Below are 14,239 nucleotides of genomic sequence, written 5' to 3' on the forward strand. Positions count from 1 at the left end.
CATTAAAATTGGATCATTATTTTTGGATCCAGAAGGGAATAGAAAGAAGACCACAGAGAAACATAGCTGGAGAAATTGAGGGATCCTTTTAGTATGAAGGAAGTCAGAGAAGAAATTAGATTAGAGAAAGGAGACTTTTTTTAATCTACAGAAAGAAACAGAAATAAGTCAAGACAGAAATTGTTTTTAAGGCATACTCCAGTTCCAATTGTTCAGTGATGAAGAGAGTCAGCTATTCCCAGAGAGGAACTGGATGTGGATCACAACATAACATTCTCACTCTTTTTGTTATTGTTCACCTGCATTTTGTTTTCTCACTAATTTTCTTTTTGATCTGATTTTTCTTGTGCAGCAAGAGAATTATATAAATATGTTTACATATCTTGGATTTAACATATATTTTAACATGTATAACATATATTGGATTGTTTGCCAGCTAGGAGAGGAAGTGGGAAAAAGGAGAAAATCTAAAACACAAGGCTGTGCAAGGGTCAATGTTGAAAAATTACCCGTGCATAAGTTTTGAAGTTAAAAAGCTTTAAAAATAAAAGAGGGGGGAAAATAAAAATAAAAAAATAAAAAGGGGGGAAAAAGAAAGAAATTAAGGCACGCTTTTAGTACAGAAAGAACAGCAAAAAGTAAAGCTAGATGGACAACCACAGAAATAGAAGCACAAAGCCATCACTTCCATCCAGTACAAGGCAATTGTTGTATCTTGCTGCCAGTCCAGCGGGATGTGAAGGACCTTTGATGCAAAGGATAGCAACTCTCTGTTCAATCCCAGGATTCCTATTTCCTACTATTTACCTTTTGAGGTTTCAGGAGTGGAACTCTCCCTTTAATAATGGATGTTCTCACAACTGGTCATACCTTTGACATCCCGTGATCTGGGTTTGTCATCTGTAAACTCCTGTGGATCATCATCAAAATCCCATCCCTTACCTTTACCACCTAATTTTTCATTTTTATCCCCTCAATTTTTATACCCCAAAGTCTTTTTCTAACTCCAACTGTCCCTTTCATTGTGCCCTCTGGAATACATGTCCTGTTGGGAACCCACTTCCCTTCCTCTTCAATCTTTTCCTTTATCAGTCCTTCCAGCTACCTACTCTTAATGAAATCTGATACCTGTCTCCATGGCCCTTTTTTCCAGCACTGGCTGTACCTTCACTCGTTCTCCTTGGCCTCTGATACTTTCAGCTGTAAGGACTTGTGGAAAATCATGTCAAATTTTGGTCCATCAGGATCGGGCAACGATCTTAGGATGACCTTCTTGCCCCAGTTCTGTATAACATTGTGCTTTCCCCATCACCAATGAAGCTTGCTCCCAGTGTTGTCAGAAGCCCTCAACAGGGGCAACATCATCGAGTTCAGAGTAAATTATTTAACTTGAAAAGGCTACAGGCCAAGACTAAAGCGAAAGGAGAACTGGCAGATTATTTTTTTGGCTCACAGAGGATTGTGCACTCAGGCTAAGATGCAGCTCTGTGGCTTGTGCTAACTGGGGCCTGACACCACCTAGAAAATGTCAGCTCTCCACCAGTCAGCATCATGCCATGATGGAACTGTGGGCTACATGTGACAACCACGGCTGGGTTCACTTACCTTGGCAGTACAATTTTCAGGGATGTGCACATAGTAAGGACGCTGATGATTACATTGCCAGAGCGAGCTAAGTGCTTGGGAGGCTCCAGAGGAAAATGTAGGGGAGAAGCGGTATTAGGCTGCTTATCAAACTGAGAGGCCACAGAGCTGCTGTGTTATCTTATTGTCTTGACAACTTTAGGTATACCAGCGCTGTGCCGGGAAATTATTATTTTTTCATTTGAATTACCTTAGGAAAATTCTGAAGCTCACCTGGCAAGATTAAATTGCTGGAAACTGGTGACTTTTCTTGAGCTGAACTTCCAAGCCTCCAAACTCTCCCACAGAAAGCTCAACTTCAATGGGCTGGCCATCTTGTTCACATACAAAATATATATCTGCCCAAAAGACTGTTTTATGGAGAACTCGCTCAAGGCAGGGACTCACATGGCAGGCAGAAGCAGCGATACAAAGACACTCTCCAGATGTCCGAGGAACTTTGGAATGGATTGCCTGATATGGGAGAATTGGCCTGGCACGGTGTGCCCATGGGTACAAAGATGGCATTGTGCTCTGAGTGAAGCAGAACTGCAGTAGCGGAAAAGAAACATGAGATGTCTAACTTTAGAGACATCTTTACTCTTAAGTGTTTGTGTGGACTATTTGTGCCCGACCGTGGCAGGGTTCTGAGCTCGGATCAGCCATGGTCAGACACACCACACCTTGACCCCAACACAGGTGTCATTTTGGTGTCTTTGAGAATTCCTGACCCTTCACTCTTTCTTCTTGGCAGAGGAGAGCGGTTGGAGACAGGGTTGGAATATTCCCTTTCCATTTCTCCCTGTTCCTCCATATCTTAGTACCATCTCTTCCTTTGAGAGTCATCCTATTCACATTGGTAGCTGTTATCTCTAGACCCTCAGGTCATTCACCTTCCTTATTCAATGAATTTGCTACCTGGTTTATAACTTTTCCTCAACTGCAGCCCTCATACTAGGAAACTTCAACACCGACTGATTCTTCTTTCAAATACCTTCAATTCCTCAGCCTACATCCATCCCATGAGTGGCGCTTGTCCACACACAAAGACGATTCTAGCTTTACTCTCACCCGACATTCCACCTTTCCCTCTGTCTTCTCCTACATGAGTCTCCTCTTTAGCTGCAATCTGACTTTCAACCCCTCAGTTCTCTCCTAAGTCATCTGTTCCATATTATATGGTATATTTTTTCCTTCCTTTTCTCCATCTTGGCTTTTTAGGGAACCAATTAAACTCAGCCTTCTCTGGACTTTCCATCTATTCTATTGCTGATTACCCCCTAGCAAGTTTCAACTTAAGATCACTTGTCATTCAGCACTTTCATCACTCCAGCACAGGCTGCTGAAAAGAGAAACATTATGTAATAGTTCTGACTGGGTCTACTATAATTGTATGCTATACACCTCCAGTCCTATTGTACCTCCCTTATCAACTCACCATTGGTGTCCACAGAAGATCTTCCACACATTTTCATTCCTCCTCAAACTTTTTTTCAATTAAAAACATTGACTCATTTGCTAAAACAAAAATGGAGGCCATTTGCAATTCCTTATTCTCTCCTTTTTCCTTATCGCCTATCATTCACAGGCCTTTTGCCATTCTCTTTCACCCATCTTATACAATAAAGCAGCCTTACTCCTTATCAGGCCTAACCCTCCAACTTGTTCAGGTGATCTTATTCTATTCCATCTCCTCCCGAAGATTTTCCTTCTGTCATCCCTAATTTTAAATTTATTTTCAATCTCTCTCTCTACTAGCTCATTTTCTACCATCAACATGTCCTGAAAAAAACACCCTCACGCGACCCTTCCATCCATGCTCCTCTTCCACTCTTTTTAGCTAACTCCTCCAAAAGACCATCTAGAATAGTTTTCATTCCTCTCCCTCTTAACCTGACAATCCAGCTTCTGACCTCATCATTCTGCTGACAATGCTGTCTCCAAAGTGATCAGCAAGGGGTCCAGTTCAATGGCCTTTTCTCCATCTTCATTTTCTAGGACCTCTGTCCTCCCCAATGCTCTCTTCTCCATAGGTCTCTCAGATCTGCTTTTCCAGCCCCTGCCTCTCAGCCCACTTCCAATCTTGAATCTCCAACTGCACTTCAGATATGTGGAACTGGATGTCCAATACTCATCTGACTCTCAGGATGCTGCTCCTAAATCTCCCCTCCCTTATCTCCATCCTGGATAGCTCACTCTCTCTCCCACCTCCACATCCAAGGTGTTCTCAAGTTCTGCAATTTTATCCATAAAACTTCTCAACTATATCCCTTTCAGACACTGCCCTGTCCAGGCCCTCATCTCATCCCTGGGATTATTAGTCTTGCCTCTAGTCTCTCCCTACTCCCATCTAGACTCTCCATTCAGTCTTTTAAGTGATTGTCCTAAAACATAAATACATTTATGCACTTACCACACTTAACATACCCCCAGAGGCTTCCTATTGCCTCCAGGAGTAAATGAAGAATACCCTGCTTGGCATTCACAAGCCTTTCATCACCTGGCCTCCCTAACTTTTCTCTCTTACTCCCTTCCACATCCTCTTTGATCCAGTGACATTAACCTCCTTAATGTTTCCTGAACAAGACTCTCTGAGCATTGTCTCCTGCTGTCCCCTGAACCTGGAATGTTGTTCCTCCTCCTTAGTACAGACTTCCTTTACGTCTCAATTAAAATCCCATCTTTTAGAAGAAGCATTTCCCATTTGTTCTTAACTCTATTGCTCTCTCTGTAATTCCTATTTATCCAGTAGCTTGTTTAGCATTACTTTACATGTAATTTTCCCCATTAGATTGCAGAGACTATATTTACTCTTTTTATATTCCCAGTATTGCTAGAGTGCCTCATACATATTAGGCACCTTATAAATATTTATTGATTGATGACAGAAGAATATTCAGATAGAAGTAGTCACAGAATTTAGTTGTTTTTCTTTTCTTTCTTTCTTTCTTTCTTCCTTTTTTTTTTTTTTTGCAATTGGGGTTAAGTGACTTGCCCAGGGTCACACAGCTAGGAAGTGTTAAGTGTCTGAGGTCAAATTTGAACTCAGGTCCTCCTGACTTCAGGGTGGTTTCAAATAGAATATAAAATATAATGAGTTCTGTTGAAGTGAAAGCTATAATTAGTGAAAGCTGAAGGATAAATAAGTATGGTAAGGTAGGGTTTTTTTGGGGTTAGGGGTTTATGGGTTAGGTGATTTTGACTTGCAATTATTATTAATGCATGATGCTCTATCCACTATAGGACATTCTTTTGAATAATAACTGTGAGAATTTTCAAGGTCCTAGCATGAATAGCCAGCATAGACTATAGCCAGGTACCCTGAAGTTTATTCACCCAGAGTGTGACAGACCCATCAGTAAGTGGCAGACAAGTGTCTCACAATTACACAGATAACACCTATATCATACAGATCATTACATGTGATCTTCACAACAACTCTGTGAAGTAGATGCTATTATTATTATTATTGTCATTATTGTCACTAGAACAAGATGAACGAGATGAAAGTCTGTAAGAAACAATAGGAATTGAGAAGTTTTTGAGAATGGAAAGGAATAAAAATACAGCCACAGAAATTAAAATCTTTTAGATATAGAAAGGAATGGAAGGAAGTCCTGATAGACAGATCTGAAAGAGAAATGATGACATTTCCTTAGGGTGTTGGAGGTCCTAAAGGGAAAGCTCTGGCATCTTCCCTTTGAAAGCAGAAGGGGCCTAAATCTCCTGAACCTTGAAGGTTTTCACAACAGGAATCTGGACAAGACATGGAAACCTAAAGGCAGCAGTAGAAACCTCATGTTGGGCTACAGCAGGGCTTGTGGGATGGGAGTGAATAAAAAAAGAGGACCCTCAGAAAAAAGAGAACCGAAGATCTCAGAAGGAAATTGGCCTTTCCAGTGAGCACAGGCTGAGTTCACGTCCCTCTGTCAGACGGAGATCTGGAATTCCTAGCTTCAGTTCTGTCTGTGCTCTAAGCCATTGGTTTCCAAAGCCTTCCATGACATTTCACAAACTACAGTGTGCAAAGCCCAGAGTTGCAGTCTTGCTCTCCGAAAAGTCCCAGCTCAGACTCACACTAGAACCCAGGGCAGATGAATTCAATAATGAAAACCACAATTTTTCCCTGAAAATTACTCACCATGACCGTCTGGAATCTTGGGATGCTCAGCTGGATTTTCCAAGACAGCTGAAATCTCAGGTATCTTAAAGGGGCTTCAGTTTCACAATCTTGGGAAGGTCTGGGTTTCAGTTTTTCATTGCTTCAATTTATTTAAAGCCTGCCAGTTCACAGCCCGGACACTTCCCTAAGCATTCAGTTCTCAAGTACACAGGGACCTTTTCAAAATGGTGGGTCAAAGAAGCTCAGAAATGGAGCCACAGGATGAAAGGGATGCATAATCTGCAAACATCTGCAAGGGGATTGGGACTATACATGGGAAGCAGGATCTCTTTCTCTTGGAGTTATAAGGCAGCCTTATAATTTCCTTAGACTTCTTTAACATTGGAGTTATTCCTCATCAGTAACTGCAAAACGCCCAGTTTCCAGAATAGACTTGTATTGCAAACCGCAGACCAATTCCTATTCATTTAGTCAAGAATTAGGGACTTGGGACATCTGGTTTCAGATTGTGCCTCTGGCACTCTCTAGTACGTGACTGAGCCTTTATGCCATTTCTTCATCTCTGAGATAGGGTCAATAATATCTATAGTCTATTTGAGATATTTGTCTTGCTTGTAGTATGGCAACCTCATATTGGGCCCTGGGGGGGGGGGGGGCGAGGTGCCTGGCTCTTTGCCGTCATCTTGTTTCTGACAGAAAGGGGAATCCTCCATTCTGGGCTGTCAGATACTAATTTGTTGTTGGGCTGTTTCAAACAATGTCTGAGTCTTGGTGACCCCACAGATCCTGGAGAAGTCTGCCATTTTCTCCTCCAGCTCATTTTAAAGATAAGAAACTGAAGCAAACACTGTTAAGTGACTTGCTCAGGATCACAAAGCTACTAACTGTCTGAGGCCGAATCTTCCAAGCCCAGAGCTCTAGCCACTATCCACCTAGCTGCCACTCCCTAACAAGACAGAATCGCTGGAGCTTGTGGGACGGGGGACTGGGACTCACTGGAAGTCACTCCCCACACCCATCTCAATGTGAAAATGGATTTCTGGCCCAGATGGCTGCCAGATGGAAGCAGCCCACCTAGCTCTTACTCACCTAGTGCAGCAAAACTGTCAAAATCAATGATTAAATGACTGAACAATGATTAAAACTGTACGAATTAATGAGAAACTATAGTGAAAGAGTCACTCCAGAATTCCACAACGACAAGAAAAGCCAATTTTCCCATGTATAAATCAAGCAGCAGCCCCTCAGGATGTCCAAACCCAACAAGGACAACCCCAAAAAATCCCCCCGAGATTGTTTTTTAAAAATCCTATCAGGGACTTTATCCTGAAGTGACATAGGGAGTTCTACAACTCCACGTCCCATGTTTTCCATGATCCAGGGGAGCCAAATCCCAGGCCTATGTAAGAGCAGGATCCCTAGGAAACTAGTTTGAAAGTAAGACACTATTGATATTAAAGATGAGCCTGTTTTTAGAAATCAGGAAAGAGCTCACAGAGTGAACACGTCATCTGAGGCATCCAAACCCAAATCATCTCTATCAGATGCCTTTTGGGGATTCTCAGCAGGTCACTGCCCAACTTTCAATCCAAAATCTTTGGTGGGGCCTCCTTTCGGAGGCTGCTCTAACGGTGAGGAACCTTTCCTTGCATTCATGGTGAAATCTGCATCATACTGCTTTTTCAAGATGCCCAAAAAATGGCACTTCTGGGTCTAATGACAAAAAGTTGGAAGGAAGGCTAAGGGCAAATAGGAAGGAAGGAGACACAGATTGCTAAGGGTTAAGATCTTTAATCCTCCAAAAGACATTTTAGAATTCTCAGCTTGTGAGGATTGGTCCCCAAATGCTGGGCATTTAACTACTACTCAGGAGAAACAAAGGGCAACAATTCTCCTCCAGAACCCCAGAAGGAAAAGACCCTGCTTCACATATTTAGCTGTGTGATGTTTGGTAACTCAACTCATCGCCCTGGTGCTCACTCTGCCCCTGCATCAAATGAGGGAGGCGTTCTAGCTGGTGGTTTTACCCCCATGAGCTTTGTCAGGGGCTCTCAGAAGCCAGGGCTGGAAGCTTGGGCAGCGGCTCTCTTGTTTCCTGTCAGCCGTTTTCTCCCCCTTGCATGATGATGGAGTCAGGCTGGACAGCCTGTAACCCTTATGCAGCAGGGGACTGTGGGATGAACAATCCCTTCTTTGCCCCAGGGGAATGCTCAGAAAGGACCGTCAGAGCCATCTGTCCGACCTTGTCTTTTCACGATCAGGGTCGATGTCACGGAGAGGTTCCCACCCCATCCTTGGGCCCAGTTCCCCAATTTCACTCTAGGTCCATGCAGCTCTGTGCTCTGCCCTGGATCTTTGACATTTTTGGTGATTTTGAATTTCCTAGAAAGAGGCTGCTGGCCTTTGTCATTCAGGAGAGGGCAGAAGGCCGGGTCCAGGGCCCAGCGGTGGCCTGTCGAGTCTCTGACCACTGACAGAAGACTTCTCCGTTCCCCAGAGAGAGGCTGTGGTGCAATAGGCAGAGTGACCATTCTCTTCCATCTCGAGGGACATGAGTTCAAAGCCCAGTCTCCTAGGACTTAACATACATGGCCTAAAGGTTCCTTGAGCTATAAAATGAAGGCTTAGGACAGATGACAAGGTCATCCCCCAATTCTGACTTTGTGACAAGCATCAGGCTGGTGGTGAAGTGGACAGGGTACTGAGCTTAGAACAGGAAGGTTCGTCATCAAGAGTTCCAATTCAGCCTGACACTAGCTGTGCAACTCTGAGCAAGTCACTTCCTCATCTGCCTCAGTTTCCTCAGCTGTAAAAAGGGCTGGAGAAGGAAATGGCAAATCATGCCAGCGTCTTTGCTGAGAAAACCCAAAAAGGGTCACAATGAGTTGAACGTGACCGAAACAACAGCCACCACAACAAAAACCCGCAAAGAGGGGTTGGGCTCAGAATGTTCCAAATAACTCCACTTTTCATCAAAATCCAGGAACAGCACTGCTTTGGCACCAGGTAAGCCCTGGTGGATCCCCCAGACGGAAGGTTTCCAGTTTCCTTTCATGTGTTTTGCCCATTAGATTAAAACTCCTTGAGGTCAGGGACCTCATGTAACTTCCAAGTTCAGATGGAAGGTGACTACTGCTAAATAAATCTACCACCACACAGATATCATAGATGTAAAAACCTAGGTTTTATTACGCTTAAGCACAGGTTCAGGTAATAGAAAAATAACTGTACCGAGACTAGAACTTCTGCAAAGGCTTTACAGAGAAAATCAGTCAGAGTCAGAGAAATAATTGTTTAACCTATTACAATTTTTATGACCTTTCAATTCATAAAGGTCACTCAAGCCTAATCAAAACATTTTCTCACACTTTTTTTCCAAGATTGAACAAACTATGTTAAAACAAATTAGTGAACACACAAAGTTACAGATTTAAACACCAAGTTTGCAAAATCCTATATTTATAAAACTACAGGGGTACATCCTAAAAAGTCAGTCACAATGGGTTAATTGAGAGGAAGGGATTTACATGTCACCAAGATAAGCAAAGGATCAGGATCGGGGAATTCTTCTAGCTATATTCTCTTGGTAAGCTCAAACTCCCTTCTAGATCCTATCATTCACTGAGTCAGATTTTATCCAGGTGAAGTCAATATTAAAAGGAAAAAAGCTTTAATTGATCAAATGTTCCAGGGATAATGGCAGAATAAAAACTGAATAAATGGAAAAAGAAAATGTATCATCACAATGCAAACAATGCAGAGAGAAGATATAGAAGGAAAATTGGAAGGAAATCAATAGAAGGGAAGCACTAGGATTAAGAGAACCTTCCTGTGTCTCCCCTGGGTCTCCTTCTTTCTCCAGGCAGACTGAAGGACTTCTACTCCCTTCTTCTTTTGCAGGGACACCTGAGTATACATAACTAAGATGAAGCTCCACCAGATGGATTCTGGGGAGGAGGAAAGGGTGAGATGAGCCTGGACCTCTGCAGGGGGAAGGACTGAGTCCAGAGTAGGGACAAGATTTAAGGAGGAAGTTGAGAATTCTAGTATTTTTTGTGAATTTTCTCCTCTGGGGTTTGAGTTAATGTTAGAGTCAGAAAACAGAAGGCATGGGTAATCACAGAGACCTCCTGAGCATCAGTTCTGCTTAGAACTGGACATTTGGAGAGATGAGAAGGTGAGACCTGGGCTGATAGGGAGTCTAGTTCTCTCCTGACTTGCTGGGAGACCCTGGGCCAGCCCTTGCCTCTCCCAGGGCTTCAGTGCCCTCACCCGTATAATGAGGAAGGGCAGGAGTTTTCAGAATTAGAAGCAACATCAGAAATAATCCAGGCCAATCCCATGTCTTCAGGCTATAGAGGAATATGCTGAGTGGAAGTGACTAGCCAAGGACATACAGCTAACCACTGCCAGAGCCAGGATAGAACCAGTCTTCTGTCTCCAGGTCTAGGACCTTCTGCCATCCTCCATTTCGATGACTTGCAATTAGCAAGAGCTTGAAGATGAGACTCTCCTGAAGTGGGTGTGGGGAGATCTGCCAGTTCCAGGACCCATAACTGGCTCTGGACTTTGGGCTGGGCAGTGCTGGAGTCACCTCAACTCAACACAGACCAACTAACTTGAAAAAGAAAGAATAAAAGCGAATTTCCCCTCTGAGAAAGAAAGGAAAAGTTCCTCCAGAAATGGTGTAGCCAGTGGGAGGCTTTCCACAGGGATCAGAGACCTGCTGTTGACTAGAAGTCAGCCCTTCACCCAAGCTGAGGGTCTGACTGAAGGCAGACCATCCAGCTCCCACATTCTAGGATTTTCTTCAATAAAAATTCTCTGCTAAATAACAAGGTAAGTTTTTGCTGAAGGAATTTCCACATCCACTACTTGTGTAACCCATCTGTATGAAAATTCTGGTGCTCAACAAGTGATGGTCTATCATTGAAGGCTTCCCCACATTCCTTACATAAAAAAGGTTTCTCTTCAGTGTGACTTTCCTGGTGCTTCACAAGGTCAGAGCTTTGAGGGAACGATTTCCCACACTCATTACAATTATAAGGTTTTTCTTCTGTATGACTTTCCTGGTGCTTCACAAGGTCAGAGCTTTGAGGGAAGGATTTCCCACACTCATTACAATTATAAGGTTTCTCTTCTGTATGACTTTCCTGGTGCTTCACAAGGTCAGAGCTTTGAGGGAAGGATTTCCCACACTCATTACATTTATAGGGTTTCTCTTCAGTGTGACTTTCCTGGTGCTTCACAAGGTCAGAGCTTTGAGGGAAGGATTTCCCACACTCATTACATTTATAGGGTTTCTCTTCAGTGTGACTTTCCTGGTGCTTCACAAGGTCAGAGCTTTGAGGGAAGGATTTCCCACACTCATTACATTTAAAAGTTTTCTCTTCATTATGAATTATCTGATGTTTGAAAAGGTGTGAGTGCTCACTGAAAGCTTTCTCACAATGACTACATTTATATGGTTTCTCTCCAGTATGAGTCTTCTGATGCTTTGTAAGATTTGACTTTTTAGCAAAGGTTCTTTCACACTGATTACATTTGTAAGGTTTCTCTTCATGAGTTCTCTGATGACTGAAAAGATCTGATTGTTCAGTGAAGGCTTCCCCACACTGATTACATGTATAAGACCTCTCTCCAGTATGGATCTTCTGATGTACAGTGAGATTTGATCTCTGAATAAAGCCTTTTCCACACTCATTACACGTATAAGGCTTCTCTCCAGTATGAATCTTCTGATGTACATTAAGATTAGAGCTCCGACTAAATGCTTTCCCACACTGATTACATGCATAAGGCTTCTCTCCAGTATGAATTCTCTGGTGACTAACAAGGACCGAATTTGTGCTGAAATCTTTCCCACATTCACTACATGTATATGGCTTCTCTCCAGTATGAGTCATCTGATGTACAAGAAGGGTTGAGCTATCAAAGAAAGCTTTCCCACAGTCACTGCAGGTATAAGGCTTCTCTCCAGTATGAACTCTCTGATGTCTGAAAAGGGTTGACTTTTGAGTGTAGGCTTTACGACACTTTGTACATTTATAAGGTTTCTCTCCAGTATGACTCTCTTTATGTACATTAAGATTTGATCTCCTAAGGAAGGCTTTCCCACATTGATTGCATTTATAAGGCTTCTCTCCAGTGTGAATTCTCTGGTGATTAAAAAAGGATGAACTCTGGGTGAAAGATTTCCCACACTGATTACATTTATAAGGCTTCTCTCCAGTATGAATCTTCTCATGTACCTTAAGGTTTGAGCTCTGAACAAAGGCTTTCCCACACACATTACATTTATAAGGCTTCTCTTCATTATGGATTTTCTGATGGTTGAAAAGGGTTGATCTTTGAGTGAAGACTTTCCCACACTGATCACATTTATGAGGCTTCTCTCCAGTATGAATCTTCTTATGCACACTAAGATTTGAGCTCTGGCTGAAAGCTTTCCCACATTCTTTACATTTATAAGGTTTCTCTCCAGTATGAATTCTTTGATGATTAACAAGGACTGACTTTTTACTGAAAGCTCTCCCACACTCATCACATGTATATGGCTTCTCTCCAGTATGAATCATCTGATGACTAATAAGGGTTGAGCTCTCAAAGAAGGCTTTCCCACATGTATCACATTTAAAAGGTTTCTCTTCAGTATGAATTTTGTGATGCTTAAAAAGAGTTGACTTCTGAGCAAAGGCTTTCCCGCATTTTGTACATCCATATGGTTTGTCTCCTGTATGGTTCTTCTGATGTAAATTAAGGTTTGATCTCCTAAAGAAAGCTTTCCCACACTTGTCACATCTATAAGGCTTCTCTCCAGTATGAATTCTCTGGTGATTGAGAAGAGATGAACTTAGGGTGAAGGCTTTCTCACATTGATTACATTTATAAGGCTTCTCTCCAGTATGAATCTTCTGATGTACCTTCAGGTTCGACCTTCGACTAAAAGCTTTTCCGCACTCATTACATTTATAAGGCTTCTCTCCAGTGTGAATTCTCTGGTGTTTGAAAAGGGTTGAGCTCTGACCAAAGACTTTCTCACACTTATTACATTTATAAGGCTTTTCTCCATCGTGAATCTTTTGGTGTACCTTAAAGTTTGACATCTGACTGAAGGCTTTCCCACACTCATTACACGTGTAAGGCTTCTCTCCAGTATGAGTCATCTGATGTACAATAAGGGCAGAACTCTCAATGAAGGCTTTCCCACACTCATCACATTTGTAAGGCTTCTCTCCTGTGTGAATTCTCTGGTGTTTGATGAGGATCGAGTTTTGAGTGAAGGCTTTCCCACACTCCTTACATTTATAAGGCTTCTCTCCAGTGTGAATTCTCTGATGATTAATAAGGGTTGAGTTTTTATTGAAGACTTTCCCACATTCCTTACATGTATAAGGCTTGTCTCCAGTATGAATCCTCTGATGCTGAATAAACCTTGAGTTGTGAGTAAATGTTAGCCCACATTCATTACATTTGTAAGACTTCTCATTGGCATGATTCTTTTGATTTTCAGAAAAGTGTGACGATTCAGTAGCAGCTTTCCCATGTTCCTTAAGTTCATTTATTTTGTCTCCATTTTGAATCTTCTTGTGTTTGGTCATTTTTCTCACCTTCCTCTCCTTCTTCATCTCCTGACTCTACCTGGCTCTTACTCGCTCCACAGAACTCAGAAGTACAGTAGTAATGATCAGCACGGCTTCCAGTTTCCTTTCACAATTTTCACTCTCTCTATATGATGATTCTTCTTCTGGAATGTTCTCTTTTGAAGATTCCTCTGTGCTCTTTATCCTAGGCTCCAAATCTGAAAAACAGTAATATATGTACAAATGTTCCCATTTCTCTAAGCTTTGAGAAAGGAAACTCTGGATAAAATAACATAACTGAAAGTGGTTCACAGAAAAAGATAGCCCACTATGGAACAATTTTTAAAATCTTTTTAATTTCTGTCAAAATAATAAGAAATAAGAGTACTTCTAATCTGATAATTTTTCCACACTCTTCCTATTTGAAAATATGTAGAAATAAAAATAGGCATTTCTCAAAATATGTTAAGACTGAAATTACAAAAGGTTATCTTTTATATCTTTAAAAATCATTGTATTCCTTATCCCCTTATTGGGTTGTGCTGAGACCAATCCAGAAGCAAATCTCAAGTCTCTATTCATAAGGGAATTTAATCAGAGGGAAGAGATCATCTTGGATCTGGAGGAGGTCCGGAACAATCACAAAGGAATTGGTAACTCCACATCTAGGCTCAGCTCAAGACTGCCAGGATTCCTTCTAAATCTCATCCCCAGTTGTCTTCTCATAGTAGTTTTGAACCCCCCTCCCCACATATTAGTGAATTCCTATTTGAGGAAATGTCCGTGATCATTATTCCCATTTACTGGCATTTTGCTTCCCTCTGGTTACTCCTTTTCTCTACATTACAGCCCCATTTTCAACTGCAGACATTCTTGGTAAGAATATAAGCTTCTTGAAGGCAAGGAAAGC

The 14,239-nt window shown here is 42.0% G+C and overlaps 2 protein-coding genes across 5 annotated transcripts in view; both read right to left on the minus strand.

The window, feature by feature from the left end:
• Positions 1–14,239, minus strand: part of LOC141562595 (uncharacterized) — a 173,344-nt gene that overhangs the window by 101,228 nt on the left and 57,877 nt on the right. The gene's annotated exons all lie outside the window — the stretch shown is intronic.
• LOC141564465 (uncharacterized) overlaps positions 1–14,239 on the minus strand; it is a 153,763-nt gene that overhangs the window by 17,572 nt on the left and 121,952 nt on the right. For 2 of the 4 annotated variants that reach the window (XM_074306977.1, XM_074306976.1), the window contains exon 3: positions 8,912–13,547. The exons of the other annotated variants lie outside the window; for them this stretch is intronic. In XM_074306977.1, coding sequence (XP_074163078.1) covers positions 10,618–13,374 — 2,757 coding nt within the window. In that variant the 5' untranslated portion in view covers positions 13,375–13,547 and the 3' untranslated portion in view covers positions 8,912–10,617. Of the gene's footprint in view, positions 1–8,911; positions 13,548–14,239 lie in introns of those variants that run through there. 4 annotated transcript variants of the gene reach the window in all.

Source organism: Sminthopsis crassicaudata, chromosome 3 (genome assembly GCF_048593235.1).
Source record: "Sminthopsis crassicaudata isolate SCR6 chromosome 3, ASM4859323v1, whole genome shotgun sequence".
In the NCBI taxonomy this organism is placed as follows: Eukaryota; Metazoa; Chordata; class Mammalia; order Dasyuromorphia; family Dasyuridae; genus Sminthopsis; species Sminthopsis crassicaudata.